The following is a 24,165-nucleotide window of genomic DNA, read 5'->3' as shown; positions in this document are numbered from 1 at the left end:
TCTATTTCTGTGTTAACTCCTTCAGCCTCTAGGAGAAGTTACCTCACTGCAGAACACAGGGCAAAAATCTCCACCTACAGTAAAGCAAAAGGAGTATTCTGGAAGTCAAGATTTATCTAAGGATGGTATCTTGTCAGGTTATAATTCCTCACTTACAGTATTATAAGCAATATTTTATCTTCCTCTCCAATTTCCCTACTATTAGGACTTTAGTGTCTTGCAGAAACTGGAACATTTACACGGATAGTAAGACCATAATCCATACAGGCACTAAAGGGAATGACAAGCTGCATTGTATTGACCTTTCAGCCCTCCCACTGGAAGAACAAAACGAACCACTCTGCCTGGGGGTGCAGAAGACGCTTCACCTCTGGGTGTATTTATGTAAGCAGTTATTAGAGGAGCTTTATTTTCTTCTGAACTAGCAATTAGTGTATTTTGACCAGTGCTCCAACCTGGCACAGACATTCCTCTATTGCTTATCTTACACAAACTTTATTTTGCTGAACACGGGGTGACTGCAAACACTTCCTGCAGAAAGGAGGATCTTAATCCAACACAACTGCAACGTACTCGCTGCTCTTAACACACACTAACCTACTTAATAGACACACCACGTTGAAGTGCTTTTAGAATGCGTACTTTTTACAGATATCAGCACTGTTTACAAACCTTGTGCATTTAATTATGAAAGAATTGTCATTTCCCCTCCCAGCACTGTGTGCCTCCTGCTCTGGGCCTCTACAGTATTATTACAGGCAGGACTGGTAGTCTTATTAAGATCGTCTGACACTTCCCATTAGAGGATGCCGTCTTCAGTTCCTTAAGCCTTTTGCCAGATTTCAACCACTCTGTTTGGATTTCTGTGTGCCAGTTCTGTTTCTGCCAAAATGGTTCTACAGTTTCCCGAAAAAGGTTTAGCAAAAATACTTTGTTTTGAACCTGTTACAAATTGCTGGCAAACGTTTCAAAGAACCGTGCTAGTGGCCTGTGCACTGGAAGTGAGAGCAGCTCCTGATCAAGGCTATTTCCCTTTTGTTGGCTGCCTACATCTACATCTATTGCCTGCATGCTAAGGCTGGGTGAGAAAGTGGCAGCTTCCCTAAATGATTAGGACCAAAAGCTGAGAAGGGGGTAAGGAGGTCAGGATGAGGGAAACTGGTTGCCAAAGAGGAGAGCGGGAGAGCCTGGAAGAGGAAGGCTGCTTCTGCAAAGGCTGGGATGACTGCGTTCAGTAGAAGAGCATAGTTGGAGGGAACAGGGCAGTAGAGTGCCTGTGCTGATGGTACAAACACAACTCCAGATGCTCGAGTCCCACAGATCCTCTTCAATCAGCAAGCAGTGCACTGGCAAAGTGCCCTGTCCCCCTTCAGCTCCTAAGAGCGAGAGTGCTCCACTCAATCTGAGCGGCAGGACACTGAGAGTGCTGTCAGGTCCATTCCTACTCATTTCCAATGTTTTCGTTGTTGCGGTGGCCCATGAGAAAATCTAGGTTGTCTTTTCAATTGGTTTTTAAAATCAAGTTCTAAGCAGCACAGTCATGGTTGCAACAATCGTTAAAGTTTGGATCACATTATTTTTTTCCAGATTCTTTCCTTCATTTAGGAGTCACTCGTTTGACCCATCTGGTTTATCCAAATGGATCCGTACCTTATTTGCCACAAATTATTCCAACCTCCTTCAGAGACACAAATAGCACCTTCATAGGAGTTTCCTCTAGCAGTGATTACCACATCTGCATGCTTCACAGAAACAGTTTTTCCCCACGAGCCCCCAACCTAGGCTCCTCACAGAAAGGGAAGCAAGCACGCAGGGCGACAAGCTCACATCGTCAAATGACTTGTTCAGAATTCTGCTACAACTCTGTGGCAAAATCCAGTCTCTGTAGATAAAATCCTTCCGTCCTTCCTGCCAGATTTTCCCTTCTCCTCCTGCCATTCCCCGCATCCTCTCACATCTGCAGTAAATGAGGTCAAGATCCAAGATCCTACAGACAACCGCTTCCTTCCTGATACAGCCCTGATCCAACCCAGAGCTGGTCTGACTTCTGCATTCAAAAGGGAAAAGGGGAAAAAGAGGATATAATGTAATTAAAGCCTGCGAGATCCAAGCAAACAAGGCGGGGGGGGGGGGGGGGGTGTTCTATCTGAAGCTGCACACGTGGCCTTCAGTTGAGTGCAGGCTTTTGAAGGCTTGATTTGCAACTCCTGCATGTGGTTAGAATAATGTGCATGCAATATGCTATGCCTGCTCTGCTGGTAATAAAAGCAATAAATAAACAAGTTTGAGGCACCACCAGGTAAAATTTTCCACTATATCCGCTGTATTTAAGACTTTTCTGTATGATCAGCATTCTGCAAACCTTGCCCTGTGTGAAGGCAGCTCAATGAGGCCCCATTTCTGAAAGCTATCAGGAAATCCAACTTCCACTCCCTTCCAAGCCTGCCCCTGCAACATGCCTGAAAGTAGTTGCTCCTGTTCTGAATGTTTCCCTTGCAGAAGTGCTACACACAGAAACAGAGGGGTTGATCCTGCTCCCAGGACACTGCACAGGGATTTTCGCATTCTTGAAAAGCATGAAATCCACAGCCCTCTTAAATGCCTGATTTTCTTGTAGGATGCTGCTTTTCTCCCAAAGACAGGCAAAGATGGCATTCAGTGGGGACAGAAAAGCTGCAGGAAAGAACATTCAGACAGGTATTTCATTTTGATTTACAATTGGCTTAGAAGCACGTTTCACTTCAAGATGCTGCTATTCTCTGGTGCATTGGAGCTTCGTGACATCCTTTGGCATATCTGTGTATATTTTTGTTAATTGGCAATTCACACATATTACAGTTGTTCAAAAAGTACAATTCTTCTTTCTTTTGTTAAAGGAAAGGTTCCAGAGAAGCATCAGAATTATTAACCTGTTCTGAAGGAGGCAAAAAGATCCGTTTTTCTTTCCTTGGACAATTATGTACCCAGCTTCAATAAACCAATCGCAAACAGCAGATTTTAGAGTCTCTGCTTTAGATAACAGCCTCATATGACATCCATAAATGTACCCTCACGTGGAATCCCACTCAAAACAAAGGCAACTCTTGTTCTCAAGATGGGTTCATGCTACAGCCAACGTGCTCTGCAAGGCTCCAGCCCAAGTAAGCTCGTCTCACATTGTTCTATTTATTCAGGTAATGAACACCCAGGACAGCACGCTCTCAGTGAGTAAACAGGTCTTGCAGAAAGCCATCATGTAATCCTGAAAGCATATGCCACCCGTGACTCATGTATCTCTTACCCAGTTCTGGTACCCAAGCCCTTCTTGCTTGGGTGTGTTATCAAAACACAGCCAAGTGAGATTTCAAACGGCATGGAAAAGCCACGTGAAACAGGTACATTTCCTCTAACTCCCAATCGGTAGCTAATGGCAAGGCTGAGAGACAGACAACAGATGCTGTCAGCTGGTGTTTGAATATATCCCGTAAGAAAAAGGGGCCACTGGGCAGAGTTACAGGAACTTGCAAATCTCTTCTCTTTCGATCTGTTCTGCACACACAAACCTGAGCTACGTGCTGCAGGAACTTTGTGTTCTTGCTTTCTTATGTTTTTTGCTCACTAAAGCAAAGTACACTCCTTTTGTGACAAAACTACAGCAATGCGTTATAGAGGGTGATCTGTAGGAAGATGAAGGTAAAGCATGTGACCAGAAAAAGCAACACACACCAAAACCTTTACGTTTCTCTCTTTTAAAAACAGTAGCAGTGACCAGGGGTGGCGATGGGACCTTTCCTGAAGAAATCCTGGAATCCTCATACTTTTTTTTCTTCTTGGGACCTCCTCTGCAAACTGTCCATAGCCCAGAACTGTCATTCTGAACACACTGCATGAACCTGTGCAGATTTTGAACTACGTAACCAATGAAATAAAAACGTCACAAGACACAAAAGTCAAACCTCCTTCCATCTCCTGAGCAGTGCATTTACTGTGCTGCCTTCAGAAGGCATCTCAGCAAAACGGATCAGGGAAACTTGACTGCCATACGAGGCTGCTGTTTCTTTCAAGCTCTTTTCCCCCAGTTCACAACTAACAGAGATTTTACTTCTGTTATCACACTCATTTTGGCTCTCCATTGCCAATCAATCATAAAAATATTTCCAATAAACCAAGTCGATATATATTAAAAAATCAATATATTCAAAATAAAAATAGATTTGAGTGTAACCTTGAGGCTAACATGAACTGGCAAATCAATTCACTGCATATGGGAGCTTTTAAATACACATATCATCTGCATTTTATAAATACACACTGAGGACCCTGTTCACTGAGAATTATCATTAAGAAGAGCGCAAGCCAACAGCAGCCTTACTGACAGTAACCATATGTTTAATACAGGATTTTTCTTCCAGTAACCATAGCTGCAAATTTCAAAATGAGTTGTCAATCCAGACACACCACATAACTTTCCAACAATGTTTGGCACCAAAACGTTTCTTTAACAGAGACCCTTCTACTCCCTGCAATACAGTACATTTTGCACTAGTCTCTGCCTGTCCTGAACAAAGCCCTCGGCAGCACCTCCTGGTACAGCAGTCAGACAACCAGCTCAATGCCACTCTGATGTAAATCAATGTGTTTTCCTACTTTACATATCACTGGTATGGAACACTGCTATTTTGGGCTTATTTCACAGGGGGCAAACTGCCAATGTCATGGAATCATAGAATAGTTAGGGTTGGAAAGGACCTTAGGATCATCCAGTTCCAACCCCCCTGCCATGGGCAGGGACACCCCACACTAAACCATGGCACCCAAGGCTCTGTCCAACCTGGCCTTGAACACCGCCAGGGATGGAGCAGTCACAACCTCCCTGGGCAACCCATTCCAGTGCCTCACCACCCTCACAGTAAAGAACTTCCTCCTTATATCCAATCTAAACTTCCCTTCTTAGGTTTTAACCCGTTACCCCCTGTCCTATCACTACAGTCCCGAATGAAGAGTCTGATGTAATGGAACATTCTGATAATGAAGATGCCCCTACCTCTGACACCTTCAGTCTCTACAATACTTAATTGAACATAACACTGCTTTACTAAAAGCTTATTCCCACAGTAGTAGGCTAACTGGCCTGGTTTCCTTTTTACAGCAGTGGTCATCCCATTCTCTATACAGAATATCTGTAAGACAGCATAGGCCTTATGGCATTCTGTTGTCCAAGGCTTTTGAGAAGATTTGGGAGGGAGGACAGGACATGAGATGACACAATCCTTCATGTTACTGCCCTCTTATTCACCTGGTCACCTGTAGGCAAAGACACTGCAGGCTTCATTGCTCCTGCAGAACCCCCACTGTGTGCCCCTGCTGAATACGGGCTCAGGTCTGCAGGAGTTGGCCATGCAGAAAAACATGTATCTGTGCCCAAATGAAAGGAGAAACACCAGAGAGTTGGAAACCAGTGCAAGCTGAGGGCAGCAACAATTCATAGGCTTGGAAAATTATGTGGGCTTTACCTTTTACACTCCTGTTAACTCTGATTTTCATGAAGTAGGTGGTGTTGCTACAGCAACTGTCGTATCACATCATTTCTGCTGTCTCTGTCACAGAGATCATCTTATTTTATCTTAAACTCAGATATGCAGCTTTTCTTGTTCTATTCTAAAGCCCTCTATATTTTGGACATAAAAAATTACACAAAATAGAGCTGTGCCATAGAAATGGCATTTTTAAAAACTGTAGCAGGACATTGTTATTAGTTCTCCCTTTACAAATGCAGAAGGAATAAAGACAATGGCACTGACCAGACCTGTGGGGCTCCCGAGTGTCAAAAATAAATGAAGAGCTAGTTTCCTGATTCAGATGCTTTGTGCCACCTTTAATGTGTTCTTCCTACAGAAGCCAACCCTGTGTTCTGGTGCACTTCACCAGAAGTAACTCATCTATTCACAGGTGAAACCATCTTCGCTTCCTCATGCCCCGGCCATTTATGTGTATACATTCCACCCAGTTCACACCCAGTTCAGATGCTATTGCCCATCCACCGCACACAACATGCTGTTCAACCCGTGTACCTCACCCCATCAACCTGCAGCCTGGAAGAAGCATCTACTGAAGCAGAAGTCTCAACCCATCTTTACCCGTTTCAAGGCTCGCTCTAGCTGCTATGCATGGGGAGGCCACCCAGCTTTGCAGATTCCTCGCTCAGTTAACCTGAGAATTCGCTCCACCTCCTTTGCCTCCATTTTGATGCCTGGATAAGGTCCTTGAGGACTCAATGCACAAGCAAAACTCAATAAAATCCTGATGACAGAAAGGCTCCATTAAATTTTTGTTATTAACATGCATTCCAACTTGCGCAGTCACAGATCTTCCTTTATAAAACCAAACCAACCAATGTGGAACAGTAGTAAATATTCAGTTACACCTTCAGGCTACTCACGAAACAAAAGAAAGCCTTATCTATAGTCAAAGGATATTGCAGAGACAACTCAGCTGCTAGCACAGCTCAGACCACCAGGTCATGCTCTGCAACAGCCACAACCTAAGCTGGTATTTGTATCTAGTTCTTCATAAGCATTTCCAGTCACTTTCAAAACAATCAGTGCAGGCACCAAGTTACACTTCACTTCTGCCAAGCCAGGTCCAGGGCAGATGGAAATCTGCCTGTGTGGATCTAACCTGTGGGCGAGAACTTGTGTTCCTGGTTCAAGGCTATGTACACAACTGAGATACCAAATGGCCTTTCAGCCCTTTCAATCACTTTGCAAGTTTCATGTCAGTGTCCCAGTACTTGACAGCTACTCTTTAGCTGAGTTTCCTAGAGAAACGAGGTTTGTGTAATCCTGCTGTGCATATGCCGGTCTAGCCTCCTCCCAGCAGCTTCTGACACTGCTGGCCAATTTCAAACCAATCTGGCAGAGAGGTATCCACATGTATTACTAACAAGCTTTGTGAAAACAATGTAAACGAAAGGAGCTCTTAACTCCTTGGCTGAAAGAAGGCTGCAGGAGCCTCCTCACCCATCACAGGACCCACAGAGACTCTGCTGCTCATGGAACAGATTCCTTGGGCAGGTAGTGGGAAGGAGAAAAGTATTCACCATGTTACTATTTGTTAGAGCAGTCAGGAGAGTCACTTAATGCTCTTGTTCTCTACTGGAATTGAGAACGTCTTTTCACGTTACCCCACCCACCCATTTACTATTTCCAGTAATCACGAGCAAAATTATTTGTTTGACAACTGCGCTGTCACTTTGCCATCTCCGTGAATTCCACGCAGACACATCTGGTATTGATAGCCATGAAAGCAGTCATGCACATGCCCTGTCTTAAAAATCAATGCAGAAGGCAGGCAGATGCGGACAACCCAGCTGTCTGCTATCAGCTGAGCGTTTATTTATTCTTATAATATGTAGAGGAAACCAGAGCTCTACTTGAAAGAGCTTTTTCATATTATCCACAGCACTTGTTACACAAGCAATTGAAGTCTTCCAAGCAAGACACAGTAGGAGTGTTTAGGAATCAACAAATTTGCTCTGGCAGCGCTGAAACATTCATTATTGGAGTGGGGAAGGGGCCGATTGGAATTTATTTCTTTTTTTCTAAGATATTGTCAAAACGCAAGACCAAAAGCTAGGTGAGGGGCACGAGACAGGGCTTAGAGCCCAGAATCCAAGTGCTCTACATTTCTGCTGGAAACTGCATGTCTGCCCACTTGAGGGATGCAAATACTGATCTGTGTGTAAGATCAGAAGTCCCTTCTAACACCCTTCTGCTTATTCTCACTGCTGTCATTCCAGTGTTACGAACATCCACAATTACTGAAGCCTGGGGAAGAATGGGTTAAACTTAGCAAGGAAAAAACCAGAGAAACACCTTTTCTCTTTCTGCTTAACTGGATAATTGGTTAGCAGGAACCTGCTTGATGAGTTTCAGCAGCTCCTAGAGATCAGGCAAGGCTGTTCCTGAGAGCAGCTGAAGCTGCCAACTATATAAATATCTTTAAGTCAACCAACAGGGTACCCCTTGCTAAGGTTGTGGTTTTGACAACTAAAACTTCTAGAAGGCAATGAAACACTTTGTATACCAAAGATCCATCCAAACCCAGTAACAGCAGTGAACGGAGTTATTTTAGGCAGAGTATTTTATGGCTGTTATACACATAAAACTGTCTTATGGTCAGAATAAACAGATGATTTAAAAACATGTTTAAGTGAATGAAGAAAGACTAAATAATTCTCACTTCAATGGAGACAGTGAAACAGTGAGATTCAAAGAATAAATAACAGGTTCTGTCCTAGTAATTCAAGGGGCTAAGAAAATTTCAGTCTTTAAGGTCCAAGTGACAAATCAAAGGGTTTCACTGGATCTGTACAATCCTTTAGGCTTATTACTTGATACTATTTATCTATAATGCAAATATTTTACTCAAGTAATTAGTGATTCTGAGTCCAGTTAGCTAAAAAGAAATACAGAGGGTTGATGATTTTCACGTAAGGATTATCTTGTCCTATAGATGTCTGCAAGCACGTGAGTTTGATTAAAAAAACCCCAAACCCTGGTAAAATCTTGCTGTAAGTTCAACCCAGTCACAACTGTATGATCACCAAAGCAGCACCTATAGCCATAAGCATAAAACACTGCAGAAGATTTACTTCGCACTGTCCATATTATTATCTTAATTTCTATCCATTCCCCTTGATGTTTTCAACTACACTGCAAGTGATAAATGGACACTTATACACGCCGAGACTTAACATTAAGAAACAAGCTCTCCCTTCCTGAAGCAGTCATCCAACACCAGCCAAGGGTCTCACCACAGGGCTCTTCCTCTCAGGTTCTTTTCTCTCTGAGGATTGAAGAAAGACCGAGAGAAGGCAACTGTAAATTGAAATCCTAAAGAACAATGTACAGACCTGGGGAAAAGCCTGCAGCTTTTGCCAGCATTTATCTGCTCGGACACAGCTCCAAGTGTCTGATAAAGTTACTGTGAAAACAGAATTCCAGGCTCGGTACCGTCCATATAAACCAAACCAACCAACCACCCTCCCTCACTCCTATTTCAAGACAGATGTCCCTTTATAAAGTTAACAGGCACCACTCCTAAACATCACTGCTTATTTCGTACCCCCTCCCCAAGCGTTATGTCTTTCTGTACTATTTTTTCACACAAGGGTGCCCTCAGAGATGTTTGGGTTTCGAACCAGAGCCAACTTTCCAAAACACGCTGTATTTTGAAAAGCCCGTTTTTATTTCACAGAGAAATAAATGAGTTTGCATCATAAAGCCTTTATGCCCCCGAACCCAAAGCCTCCCATACAGTTAAAAATCAAATCCAGCTTTATTTTCCTGCATGAGTCAGGCTGCATGCAAACAGCTTCAGAGGAAGGCAAGGCTTGGGGTGGAGAATAGAACAGAAGAAATCCAGAGAGGGATACTTGTTCTCCGAACAGCACACTCCTATTTTCCCAAGACATTTGCTAATATTTTCAAACTAGAGGAAAGCCACCCCCTTCCCCCAAAAGAAGTTTTAAATATGATAAAGACACACAAGGACACACTTTATTATTTTAACAATTATTGCTATTTTCAGAGCTCCAGCACAGCTACTTCCTTCCATAATTGGCCTTCAATCAAACCCTAGTGAAGCTTTTGATCTTGGAAAGAGTAAAAACACAGCTCTGTTATCAGCACATAGGGGGCAAAGAGTAGGACACCCACAATTTTTCAATAGAAGAAAGTTAATTGCTTTGACTTATATTTATCAAAGGTCACGGCTACAAGTTCCGCGTGCACATACATAACGGTGCACAATGAGAAATCTTGCACAGACTGGCCAGAGTAAGTGCTGGGATTATACTATCTGTGTGCATTAACCAAAAAAAAGAGAGGAGAAGCAAAAAAGCAGCAAAACAATGCTAGATTACTATCCAAATATACCCCAGTGGATGTCCTGCCAAACAGCAAATATGTGGCTGTAAGCTCCAAACTGAAATAAAAGCTTGGCCAGAAGCCCAGAGCTTCACTGTATTTTGCTCAGCTAGCCATAATCTGGCAGAACAGAGTGAACACATTCTCAGCCACGTGATAAAGAAGCCCGTCGGGCCAAGCTGATTTCCTTGTGTTGGTTAAATGTGATCTTCAGACTGTACACATCAGCGGCTTTGGGAAAACGTGAGAAAGTGGGAAACAAGCAGCCAGGGGCTAGAAACTGAAGGGCAGCAAAAAAAAAATCACTTAAGGAGTTTACTTAAATGCTAGTGCTGCCAGTGCTGTGTTTAAACTTGGTGTTAACTGGGCTCATAGGGCTTAGAACATTCAGTGAGGGTGCTGAGCACCAGATATTCACCTGGCTTTTGATAGGAGATGAGGATGCAGACCCTGAGAGGACCTGCCTTGGAAAAGGCACGATAAAATCTTCACCATACAGGATTGGGAAAGCTTCCCATCAGTGGCTCAAAAATGCAAAATATTATGACTTCAAATTCCATACTTAGGAGAACCAGAGGTACTTCAGACTCTCAGGATATGGCCCAGTACAGGAAAGGTATGAATCTGATGGTGCTGTTTAACCCCTATGGTTCAGATTTTGCTGACACTACTTAAAGAAAGCCCCCATATACTACTGCCGAACACAGTAGTGTTGATGAAGGGAAACAGAATTTGACTGAAGGATCCAAGCCAAAAACCATGCAGGATCTAATGCGATAAAAGCTGCCCTGATGGTAAGGTATTATATTCTGATAGCAGTGATAATAATGTTTTTAAATAACTGACTTAAGAAGAGACAAACAGCATCTCCAGCCAGTGTCACAGGTGTACATGATTCGTGAGAGCATGCTGCACGTGGAAGCAGAAACTAAAGCCTCCAAACGCAAGACCTCAGAAGTACATCCCTGCTATAGATAAGAGCTACTGAGCCGAAACAGTCATGAGCATGCTGAAGAAAAGTGAGATTTATTTACTTTCCAACAGAAATAAATCGATAACCCAGACACGTGCAGCAGCTGGTGAAAACAGGGACACACACGAGCTGATAATTACACCTCCAGTTCTTCTATTTGGCTAATGATTTATTTTCAGGTGTTCAGAATAGCTTCCAGACAGAGACTACCACAATTTTCAATGATCATTTCGACCACGTCACACTGAGAAAATTGAGCAGATATAAGAGAGTTTGGAAAAGTGCTCCTTCAACCTGGCAATGAGTCCAGCCCAACAGAAAGATCAGGCTTTCTGAGAGCAGCCACGTGATTACAGATGCATGAACAGGAGGTCCCTAAGTCTGGGCAATGCCCTGAGATTTTAAGTGCTGAGACATCAACAGCTCAGGTGTTTCAAGCAGACACCCAAACCACAGCTGTCCAACATTTATAACTGAAGGCTTGCGGATTAACCTCATCAAAAGGTAGATATACGGGTTAATTTGAAATATGCTGCGCTCCTAATTCTTTCATTGCAGTACACAGCAGTGATGCAGATCAACCTCCTGCTCCATTTTACTCAGTTTGTGTTGCTCTCAAAAAATGGCTCAGTTACCATTCCCTACTATCACTTCAGGGAAACCTACAGCTGATGAGCAAACCACATTGTTTTTGCTTATGTGAATTAGAGTAAGGCACTGTAAGAACATACAGCTAAGGAACATGGGACTCTCTTGATCCCAACTTATTTAACCTTATCTGCTATTCACGCTCTTCTCTTCCAAGAGAAATAATCTTCACTACCGGCAGGAGAATCAACTCCTTGTTTTCCAATTGATACAGAGGGCAGGTCCCTAGACCACATCATGGTCAGTCCCCTGTGACTAACCTGCTTGGACATCTGTGGTCCCCAGAAAAGTCTGGGAATGAAGAGTGGGAATTAAACAATGGTGCCCTAAGTAGCTTCGTGCTCTCAAGTCTGCACACTCTTTATTAGTCCTCAGAGCAGTGACCACCCAGCTCAACAGGGCTCCAATTCTGGCCATCTTTCTGCAGCTGACTAGCTGCAGTCACTCATTACTCCACCCCATGTTTTGCAGTAAGGAAAGAGAATCAGGCTACTCCATGGGGCTAGCCCGGCATTATAAAACAGATCCACCAAATTAAATTATCTCAGGATGTATGCAACACCGACTGAACAAATACATACTGCTGTGAAAATTTTACTTTGACATCGATATGCTCCTGCAGCGTACTTCAAACAACAGTGAGCTCAGCACTTGCAGTTAGTTCAGATCTGTATCTATCTGATTTTTTACTCTTCCAAAGTCAATGTCCTTCTTTAAAAAACGCGGAGAAAATAAGTCAAAAATTGCAACATTTCCCAGTAAACTTTCTCCAATTTAATCCTGAGAAAGCAGGAAGAAACTCAAGTGTCTTCACATAGCAGTTCCTTATTTTGTTTTTTAAAAGACACTTCATATAGCATGCACCACTGCCAGATCAAATGGGCTTTCAGGCCTCAGGTAAATCTCACCTTATCACAAAGTGTATTGAAATGTCTTGATGCTGTGCTGGAAACAGAATGTAGGAAGGTAGAGAGGTTCTAACAGATTTGTAAATGCCCCAACAAGTACTTGTGTTGAGGGGTAGAGGGAATGGGACGCGAAGGGAGCAGGGGAGTTCACCCAGCAGCACTGCATTATACTGTGAGCATGTTGTGTCACTACAGCTTTATCCCGACACACCCGTATTTTACAGCACACAATGTACTGTACAATTCACAATGCCAAGAAACTCAACATATCTAATCTGGCAGAAAAACAAAGTCATATCAGGTTAATCCAATTCTTAAATTGCACAACTTTGAAAAGCCAATAGGAAAACAAATCTTCCCCCTACTTGTGCTCCCCCTTGTCCTCCTCCCAACACACATACCCTGCCACGACCTACTTTTCCTCTTTGAGCCCTCAACATATTTAGCCCATTCTTGCTCTCCCCTGCTTCTCATTCATTTCTAACCTACCTCCACCCCAAGCCCCAGTGGCAGAACGGAAATTTTCACTGATTAGAGCAAGCCATGAAAGGCAGCTTTGAGCACACAGCCCCAGCCAAAATGGGCTGTGAACGATGAACGGCAAGACGCATACACAAGGTCACTTGGACATCTGCCCACCTGTGATACTGCAATAATTGTGATAACACGCCTCAAATTTGAAGCTGGCTGACTACAAGGTAGCTTCAAACTTGCTGCAAAAGACGAAAAGCATTTAGCAAGGTCGTGTAAAAGTTCAGAAAACTTTTAGGTAAAATAACTGTGCTTGATTTTGGAGAGGATCAAGAGCGCTCCATTGCCTGGGTTGAGTGTTTTCAAGAGCATGCCCTACAAATCTCATAGCTGGCCTTCTAGCTTTATAAATGAAACCTTGGAGTCTCATATAATCACAGGACTCCAGGAGCTGAGAGCACTTCAAAGGAAGACTGGTGGAAAAAAGTCTGTGACATCCCCCCCAACACACACTAAACCAATTAAACCTGCTTTCTTTCATACACATTTCTCAAAGTGAATTGACATCTCATGGTGTCTAAATGGGTGTCAGCTTTCCCAGAAGCTTTTCACACAGATCAGGAATTTTAAAGGTCTTATGTAAATTTTCTGATGTAGAAAACGCACATTTACATTACAGCTCTCCCTGCTCAGTAATAGATTCCCACCCTATCCACTCATCTACTTTCATGAATTTTTAGGAATGTGATTATTCTTTCAGGTTCACAACTTTCTTGACACAGTTGGTTAACATCAGCCAACATACTAAAAAATCAGGATTAAGAGGCCGCACATACCTAGCATGACTGGATATAGTTTGTTTCCATAGCAAATCAGGCAAAAAAAAATACCCCAATGCTCATCTACTACAGCAAGGAACAGAGCTGCAAGAGTTACATACACAGCACAGCCAAATGCCCCGCGCTGCAACAAGGGGCCGCAGCTGCGGGGATTACAGACATCAGTAACATCTATATTTCCACTCTGCAGCACAAAGAAAGAAGGAACAGTGGTATGTCTGATTGCTGCAGGGGCCTTCAAAATAAGTCAGTTTAACCCTCTTTGTTTTGATGAGGAACAGGATTTGGGTTTGAGCGCTTAGTTCCTACTTACTAAGCATTAGAAGCTGAGCATACAGCTGGTTTTTAAGCAGACTTCTTGCTGGAACGACTCATTTCAAATGCTGAAATAGTGAGTTTGTAAAAAGGACTAAATTGGTTTAAGTCACCTCCTCCATTTCAATGCAGCCCTCTCGCTTTGAGCCTATGCTTTGTATCTTGCAGCCTTGAGTAATGTACTCTTCTTCGAGAAGGTTTAGTGCTGTAATTTCAGTATTCTTGCTGTGCTAAAAATATTGATTGCTCCATCAAGCAGAGTGCTGCAGGAGTATTTTGTGTTCAGAAGTTTCACATTATTCTTCCTTCGGTTTTTCAAAATGCAATCTACAGTTTTCTTCCTCACCTCCTTAGAATCTCAAGTTATACACAGTTACTAGTAGGACTGCATTTAATTTCCGCTTTGAGTGCCATATCGTGACTGCTATCAGGTCGCCTCAAATAAAGCAATGTCCACACACAAGAATTAAGTTAGTGGGGAGCCTTGCAAGAGTTTAAAAGAAAAATAATTTAGGATCCAATCATTGCCACCCTAATGGATCTTGCTATGGATGGAGAACCCTGTTCATTCATTTGTTTATTAAATTGAGGACTACCAACCAGTTCTGTAATGAATTACTTAATCTTTGACCTATTGTCCACAGCTATGTTCCAGAACACAGAATTTATAGCAAGCTGAGCTCCCTAAGGCTAATTGGAAAAGAATGCTTTTTCTTGTTTTAAGTCATTCTCCATCCTCAACAAATCTCCCAAACTAAGTATTTTTGCTTCTCTGCTTATACACCTACATATCTAAGGATGGTATTTTGTCACAGACAAGTTACTGCTGTAGTTCACTCTAGCTTCTACTTGTAGTAAATGCATGCGAATACATCGATCTGTGGTTCCTGTCAAGTTTTGGTTCAGTGATAATCTCAATTCGTGTTCCAGTAATAAGGACCTGAGTTCTCTAGGACCCTAATGCAATTTGAATTTTTTATTTCCTCCTACAAACGGCCATACACCAAAACACAAGCAAAGAGCTTCAAGATGCTCAATGCCTGTTTTCATTAAATGGCAAATAACACGAACAAGAGAATAATACCCATAAGATGAAGAGCTAAAGCCGTTTCCTCTCAAAGTTGAGCGGAGAACCCTGCAGCAAAAGCACACCACATCAGAGAAGCTAAGCAATGGTGCTGGATGGTGCGCAATGAAAATCTGGGCCAAATTTAGCCCTGGCAAGATTTAGCTCAGAAAATGGGACTGGGCAGCCTAACCGTACAACAGCTTCAAGCGTGTCAGGACTGTGAGAGGTTGAACAATAACTTGTATTTGTTTAAAAGTTGATGGATAGCACCTCAGTTATGCAAAGCTGAAGTGCTATGAAAAGCCCTAGGAGAAAAGAGAAAGCAAAAAGACAAATAATAAATACCGTTGCAACATGTGCTGCCATACCTACCTGTGCTAGCTCTTCCCACGTGAGCTCTTAAGGTCTCAGGACCAAATTCAGCTTTGTGAGGAACAGCCAGCTTCTCTAATGCCATTTGTTCAAGCATACATATAGAAAAAAAAAAAAAAAAAAGGTGATACAAGCTACAAAATGTTTGTCATGTATTTGTTTTGACACTGCCGAGCATTTTATATTCATTTTCTATACTAGCTCATCATGTATAACTTACTCCATTTAATGGAGTAGATTTGAGGTTTAAGTAAATGGGTTTTTTTCAGAGCTTTCATTATCTACTTAATGCAGAAGAGCTCAAACCACAGGGTTTTTTGTATATAACTTCGCTGAAACATCTGATCATCACAGTCTTCTGCGGAATTCAGACAAAATACTGAACAAGTATTTTATTCGTTATGAAAGTAAGACTTCAAAAAAAGGCAACTTAAGATCATGTTTGTGCAATACAAATACTAAATAGCTCCACAGTGTACTGCCAGCCAACCAAGCTTCTGATTTCATAATGCTCTCAAGTCCTCTTTACCGATGATGACTACGTCTTTCCATCTTGAGCAAACTCCACTGGCACTCCAAGAGCTGTAACCCCCCCCTTAAAAAAAGAAATCCAGAAAGATGAATGACAAAAGAGTGAATGGTGACATTTTACTGCTCCACCTAGGAGTTGACAGAAAGCAGTCAACAAGCTGCTCACCTGCTGAGCAATACTGAAATCAGTAAGACCACATGAGGAGTAAAGTTCCCATTGCCAAGATTAATTGGGCAGAATCTTGCCACTGCTAACTCCCACAATTGCTAATCTGCCATTGTATAAACACGTAGAGATTGAACAATTTAATGAGCTTCCTAGGAGCTTCATCTAATCAGATAATGTCAATGTCTTCACTGTATATATCTCATGATGACGTCTTCTCTCTTAACTATAACATATTGTTTTATCAAAGACTTCAGGGCATACTTGCTTCTTAAAAAAAAATATAATAAATCAGATCACTGCACTAGAGCATCATTCAATCAAACGCTCTCCAATACACTTTGAGATGGGAAGCAAGGCTCCGAGAAAAAACACTGCACTTCTGTAGGTAAGTGCAACAAGTTCAACACTCAAACATCCTTGAGATGGTTTTCTAAGATGACAAATCCCCTGCTTGTTCCCTCTGTGTATTCACTTCCTAACACTGGATAGCCCTTACTTGCCTTAAGTAGCTCTGTCTGTGGGGAAAGCACTATTCTCAATGAGAATTGAAGGTATATTTTGAAAGCACAGCATAAAACCCAAGATGTTTCATGCTGTTTACTGTTTGAACTAACTTCAAAGATTTTCATACAGTCAAGCAATTATTTAACCAATAATCAACATTTAACAGTGAATATTTAAATTAGATCTCTTGAAGGAGACACAGTGTTCTTGCTTCTAGCATTAACTTGCTTGTACATTCAGCACTTTTTTTCCCCTGTTGTCATGTGACGGGCTATTTTTAATATTTGCCTGAATATATTTTGCATCTTCCTTTGATCCAGAAAGCAGTTTTGTGAGGCTTGTCTGCATACTGCACTTCCCTTGCCATGGCAGTCCAGAGCGAAGCTTTTCCATTTCACTGTGATTCGGCATCGGCTGGTAATGGCAGGAGCACACAGCCTTGCGTGCGTGCCTGCAGCTCTCGCAACAGCCATGCTGAGCAGGCTGCACAGGGGACTGCCACGTGCCTACAGCACATGGTCATGCAGGCAACAGCCACCCAGAGCCTCACGTGAGAGTCAATGTGAAGAGCAGCTCTCTGTACCAGCCTGCCCGATGGTTTAGCTGGTCATTCCCATGTTGTCACGTGGGAGACCAAAGGTCAGGAAATTCCCAGCTCCTCTTGGCGCTGGAGGTAGAGTCCTTCGACTCTAAGAACTGGGGCTCACACTGCGGCTCATGCAACACCTAGCAACTACTTGTAAACAATGATGAAAGCATAAGAGAGGATTCCACATAGAACCTGGCTGCTGGGAATGCTGACCTTCGCACTACAAAGGCTGCGCTGGAGGAGGAGAGGGAGGAGGAGGGAGGTCACGTTAAGAAACACAAGGGAAGGAAGACTGCAATAAAGGGAGTGTTGCGCACACACCCTTTTGTGGGCTGCCCCCTTCACCAAGTCATCCCCAGCATGCAGCTGAGAGGCTGGATGGAGCCAGGCAAAACCTCTCCCACTTGGCTGTAGTGCCCATTACAAACAAGAGTTAAAAGAAAATGCTGAAAACCACCCAATCACGCCTAGCGTCAATCACTGCAGTTTGGCATCTATGTAAGAAGTAAAAAGTAATGGATACTGTGCTGTAGATGAAGTATCTTGGCTGAATAAATAACACAGCATGTAATAAAGTCGTTGTGTACTTGGGGGGTGGAAGGTGCAAGCATACTTTACATGGAAACAGTTTTCAGCTTTGATTAAGGTACTCCTGAATATATATAACTTCTTTTGCTTTTAAACTGAAAGACTTGAAGATATTGCACTAGGTGTGTTTCTGCAGCTGATTACAAGGCTTTATTTCATTTTTATCTTTCCTTAAATAACCTTCAACAAACCCTTTGCAAGTAGTCTAAGGCACCCAGCCGTCCAGGCACCACAGACTCAAAACCACTGTCATAGGGACACAATGAATGAGCGAGCTTTTCCAAAGCCCAAATCAACCCTATCCTCCTTAAGGAGCAGGGCAGCAACACCACACAGGTTATCACTGTGCCGGCAGCATCTCTGTGCCGCAGCCCTACATCCAAGGCTTTGGTGGCAAACAGAAAATTTATATCTAAACCACAAAATCCCCAAAAATCTTCTGATTAGGGTCTTCCACCAAACTCAGCCAATGCTTCTGAACTCCAACTCACTCTGCTTAAACCTTTACAGTAACTGCCCCATTCACCCAAATAAAGGCTACACAGGGAAGTGAGCCAGGTAAAAGCAACCACCAACTAGCTACCTGCAAAATATGAACCTCCCTTTACACACAAACAGCTACAAACACTACAAAAATCCTTAAAGGGCTCTGCAGTTAAATGAGAGATTTACATTCCAGCAAATCAAAACCGGTCAAAGACAACACAAGGTGTGCAACAGATGAAGAATCACGAAAATGCATTTGCAGTAACAGGTTTGAAAGCCAGCTTTATAAAACCTGGTTTTGACGAAGACTAGATTTCAACTGATGAACCAGCATCCAACACAGAAGTTTTAAACGTGTCTACACATCATGTGGCGGTCTGAAATGCTAAAATATATCAAAATACTATTTATTAACAAAATTGGAACTGTAAAAGAGGAATACATCAGACTGGAACCTTGCAACACCCATTATGCCGTGCCCCTCCTCTTCAAAAGAGGCAAAAAAAAAAAAAAAAAAAAATCAGATTTGCTACATGTACATCCCCTGAAGAGAAATTTATGGAAAAGCAGATGCTTGCTTTATTTTTTGCTATAGTCCAGAGAACAGATGATAAACTGGTGAACCTGACCATTTTTCCATTGACTAGTCAAGCCAAGTCGGAAATACAGAATTAAGTTAAATTTATAACAAACCTTTTTGTTGACAGGTTTTGGGGATTTTTTTACCTTTAAGAAAAAAAAGCAGCAATGAGGATTTTTGTAATATCATGTTTACAGCCAGGGTCAGCTCAGCTTTGCTGAGCCTGAAGACACTTCTTAGTGAAAACCAATGCAGATTTCCCAGAGATGGCATAAAACACATATTCGGGTAATGCCATTAGCTTCTAAAGACAGATAAAGCTTGTATTTCAACACACACACACAATTCAATCTTCTAATGCCACTCTTCTGTAGACTATCTATGTCCAAGACACACCACGTACATACAAGAGTCACATTTGGTGTTCCATGTGCGTGTGTGCATCCTCCCCTGTACACAGTACATGCAGGTACAGGAGTTTTGACCCACTGCATGTGATACACTGACGCTAAGTGCCGCAGAGCCAGCTAAAGTAAGGACATAAGCAGCACAGGATTTGACCCTTCCTTCAGCCAGAGTCCACATGCTCAAACAGGCTTCCATTGTATGACAAAATTCAGAGGATACAACGATGAAATGTTTTTAGGAGAATTACTATCACCTAAAAAAAAAAAAAAATCTCAGTTTTCCTACAAATAGGAAGATGGCATGGAATTAATTTATTGAAATCTTATACTTTATACTATTTGTTCTTGGGTTTTATTACAGTAATACAAATCACAACAGGTATACCGGAACGGTAGCTCACACCAGTTAAAAATAAGAACAGATCTTCATGTGACAGTTTAAAAAGAAAGTATTTTTAAAGTCTTAAGATATATTAACCAAAGGGCTCCATTATAATGATTTTAACATCTACCTCCAGACTAACTTTCGTATTGCAAAGCAGCATATTGGCACTTTCACAACCACCTTAAATACTCATTTTGACTTTTGACTTGTAACTTTTGACTTTTAAAACACATACTCTCATATTAAAACTTGCTCAACTCTAAGATTCTCTTCAAAACAGATTGTCAAAGAAAGATTTTTATACAACAGCACAAAGACTTCAACAACCTGGTGAAAAACCAGACTACTGTCAATTTCCCCTGCGGTGGGTACTACGGCTTAGTACTTACTACAGGGGAAATAGTTTAAGAAATGGAATGAGCTCCCTTTTAAAAACACATTTAGCAAATAAATTGTATTATTCTTCAGGCAAGATGGCATGGGGAAAATAGACCCGAAAATTAAGAGGTTTTATGTTGCCCTAAGAGACAGGGCTTCTTTTACAAGAGTAAAAAAGTGCACAGTTTCATGAGTCAAGTTGTAACCCTGAGCTGGAAACAGCTCAGGAAAAACTCCAAAACAAATCAATGAGTTGAAAAGTCACAGAGACAGCTGCTTACAAATAAATTCTGACAGGTGATCATTAAAAGCCCAACTTATAACCAGGCTCCCCTGGAATAAAAAAAGAATGAGGACAGATTATCTGTCAGATAATGTTGTGTGTGCACATGCGACAGAAAACAGTGTAGCATATACGCACTAAAGTGGCTCAGGAAAAGCAAGGAGTTTTTTATATCCTGCTCTTGCCAACTCCACATACATTTTAACTCTGGAAACCCATATAAGTTATTAGTCAACTATGGAATGCCTCAAAACAAAACAAAGTCAAATCCACATAAAGTAAAAGTAAGTAAATGAAATCCATGACAAAACACACGCTTCTGACTCAGGGCCAAGGAGTCTGTTGCCAGGTTTGGGGTGTTTTGGGGGGTGTTTTATTTCTTTTGAATGAGAAAAGAATGCTACAGGCTTGTAAGGCTTTTCTATTCATCCTGCTCCACAACTTGTGTCCTTCTATTTATTTATTTTGCCTCCTTATCAGAGGATTCTGACAATGACTTTGCACGCTGAGCATGGCAAACGATCAAGCAGAAGGGAGAGGAGTGGTTTCCTGCTGCCAAGAGCACACTTTGCTCTTGCAAACCTTGTGTGAGCAGAAGAGCACAATAATAAGTCACCCTTGGTCTTTAAAAGAAAAAAAGAAAGGCAAAGCTCCATGTTTTCCAGACTTCAATGTTGACACTACTCCACTGACCATGATCTCAGCCATGCTGGTGTCAAGCCAGAGCAGTTATTCTGGATTCATACGAGTGGAAGCAATGTCTTTAAAGTTTTAACTTCAAAATAATCGCCCACTCCTATGTTCTCACATCGAATATTGGCCAAAGGAATATTCTCCTTCTTGGTCCTTCTCCCTGTTCATTTAACACCACGGCATCTCTGCATTACTATTCCATCTGTGGTCTTTTTACATGCTAATAGCTAGGCTACCAATGAAGAAAAGATAGACAAGTTTCCTTGGAATTCCTACAGCTTCCTTACATAATTTAAATAAAAATCCCTATGGAGCAACTTAGCAATAACTACAGCTATTATTTTTATTCTTTGGAGTGCGAGTGACTTGAACCATATTGGCTTTAAGCTGCCTGTCAACCATACAGGGAGAAGTAATGATTTACACAGGGGAGGAGGACTCATGCCAAAATCCACTGGAAGTTCTTAGGGCTGATTTACCTGGTCTGACCGGGCTCTGCATGCAGTTCTGCGACACCATGCCTGGATGGACTGAAGTAGAAGCCCTGCTGCTGAGGTCCATGACTGAAGGTGATGCTGAGGTAGCTTGCTGGAGACCTGACTGGTGCGGGCTATGCTCGTGCTGGTTTGGGCTGGGAGGAATGCCATTTTCCGAGAGGAATTCTTCCAGGTCCATGTATTCCAACTGGAAAGTGTCTCCATCATATGGCAGTGTCTTGTCCCATAATGTTGGACCCAAGAAAGCCGACTGAGGGACTGTGGTACTGGTGCTGTCATCATCTAACTTCTTCTCCTTGTCTTTTTCTTTACCAAATGCTTAAACAAAACATACAATAAAGATGTAAGAGCTCAGTAATTAAAATATTAGCTACTAATATTCCCATTATTTCTGCTGCACTCAAGTTGTAAGAAACAAATACTCTCTTCATGAAAATAACCCCTTTGATTCACTCTATGTGGTAGAGAATTGAAGGCTCATGCCAGCTGAGCACCTCTGCTGGATCCAGCTGCAGGATTTTTCCTCTATTTTTAGTTAACAATTCCACTGCATACATGTTTGACTGTCAGCTTCAATCGCTCAGACTTAAAAGTGATTATTTAAGCAAAACAAACTGGAAACTATGGCTGTATTGTGTTGAAAAGGCAGTCTTAACCTAAAATCCCAGCAATTTATTATCCTGTCATACTTCTGAATTAAGGTCCCAGTCTTGCTACTCCTTACATGAGGAAAGCAGTCCTCAGATCCCGTACTTCTTGACATTACTTAGCACAGCAGTGAAGTCTGACGGAACACGTATTTTGATGTGCAGAAAAGTTAACAAAAAATTCAAAAGTAGAAGTGAGGGAAGAAGTTAAAATGATGCTTCCTGCTCATTCCTACAACATCCAGAGGTTTCAGTACACACTTCTGAAGTGAAACACTCGCTTTTGCACAAGACTTTCAAGATTCCGAACCAATAAAGCATCCTGTCAACTACCTTCATAACGTTTTCTTTTTAACCACATGCAACAATCCCGGTAAAATCCTGAGAACCGCTCTGCAGTGAAACTGGGAAAGCCGGGAATACAAAATGCCTTGGCTCTGGGAGACCTCTCATAGGTTTCTAGTTTTAACGTGCGTCTGATTCATCAGAAACACTGATAAATCTGTGCACCGCCCTAGTTTTCCCAGAAAGTTGTAACTTCCCACTGTCCGGACACCTTCCAGTAGCACGGAAGGTTTCTGACCGACGGGCAGGACAGGGCAGCTGCCGGCCGCAGGGGCGGCTGCGGGGGAACCCGGCTCCGGCTGGGGGGGTCCGCGTAGCCCCTTTTACCCAGCACCGAGGCAAATCGCGCCCTTCCATTTGCTTTTCCAGGCAGCCGGAGCAGTCCCCGAGGCGGCAACGGGAAACCCGAGCGCGGTGCGTTCGGCCGGGCGGGCTGCGCTCAGCGCCCCGACCGAAATCACCCGCCACTCCATCGCCTTGGGGAGCGCGGTCGGAGGGAAGGGAAAAGGGAAAGCGAGGTAGCGGGATGGGGCCGCCATTTCGGGGGCCGGGCTGTGAGGGGGCCCGCTGACACCGCCGGCCCCGGGTGAGCGAGGGATGCCCGGGAAGCCTCACCGTCTTCGTGAGCGAGCGGCAGCTTGAGCGGGTTTTCCAGCAGCGACTTCAGCACGCCGTAGGTGGGAGGTAGGAAGGTGGGGTTCAGCGGGAGCGGCCGCGACATGGTGAGCGCTCCGCCGGGGCAGCTGGGCGGTCAACGGTTCCTTCCCCTTGCCTCTCGCGACGCCGCTAACGCAGCGCCGTGCAACGGCCGCCCGAGCCGAACGGAGCCGAACGGAACGGAACAGAACAGAGCAGAGCCGAGCCGAGCCGAGCCGAGCCGAGGAGCGTGAAGGGCCCCTCGGCCGCGCACCTCCACCACCACCACCTCTCCCGCCGCCCGTTCTGCGCCGCGCGCACCGGCCGCGCGCCCATGTGCAGGCGCTACCGGCGCTGACGTCAGGCGCGGCGCGGCACCGCCATTGGCGCTGGGGGGGGGGAGAGGTGGGGGGCCACGCCCCCCCGCCGAGCCACGCCCCCGCTCTCTCCGCGGCACGCGCGGCGGCCGTTTCCCCGCGGCGGGGGCAATGGAGGGGAGCGAGGCCTGGTGTGTCCCGCCCTCGCCCCGCCCCGCGGGGGCCCGGTGCCCGGTAACCGGGAGCAGTGTCAGTGATCCCGGCTGTTCGACCTCGCTCGGGGCGTCCGAGCGGGACGCAGGCGGCACCCCTGAGGGCAGCGGGGCGGGCGGGCACCCTCCGCCGCCGCGGTCTGCGGGACCCGGGTTGGCCTCAGCGCAGCGGGGAGCAGCGCGGGCTGAGGGGGGGAGCGGGGCTGCAGCGGGAGGATTCATCCGTTCCTGAGGGAACCGGTTACCGGGCCTGTGAGCATTCCCTGGGGGAGCCACAATGACCTTCCGCACTCCTCATTTCCCAAAGCAGATCGCTTCTGTCACCGGTTACCAAGACAAACCGGTGTAAGACGACAATTGCCCCACACAGGGTCCCGCTATCTCATCGCAAACTGTATAGGAAGGAGCTTCCCTC

At 43.8% G+C, this 24,165-nt stretch overlaps 1 protein-coding gene across 1 annotated transcript in view; it reads right to left on the bottom strand.

The window, feature by feature from the left end:
- Positions 1 to 23,306, bottom strand: part of HLF (HLF transcription factor, PAR bZIP family member) — a gene marked incomplete at both ends in the record, with an annotated part of 31,138 nt that extends 7,832 nt beyond the window's left edge. The window contains 2 exons of the mRNA XM_080629540.1: positions 21,576 to 21,911; positions 23,201 to 23,306. Coding sequence (XP_080485666.1) covers positions 21,576 to 21,911; positions 23,201 to 23,306 — 442 coding nt within the window. The remainder of the gene's footprint in view (positions 1 to 21,575; positions 21,912 to 23,200) is intronic.
- Between the last annotated feature and the right edge of the window lie 859 nt (positions 23,307 to 24,165).

Source organism: Psittacula echo (genome assembly GCF_963264785.1).
Source record: "Psittacula echo genome assembly, chromosome: 14".
Lineage (NCBI taxonomy): Eukaryota > Metazoa > Chordata > Aves > Psittaciformes > Psittacidae > Psittacula > Psittacula echo.
The sequence above is the reverse complement of the archived record's forward strand: the minus strand, read 5'-3'. Positions and strand labels throughout refer to the sequence as shown.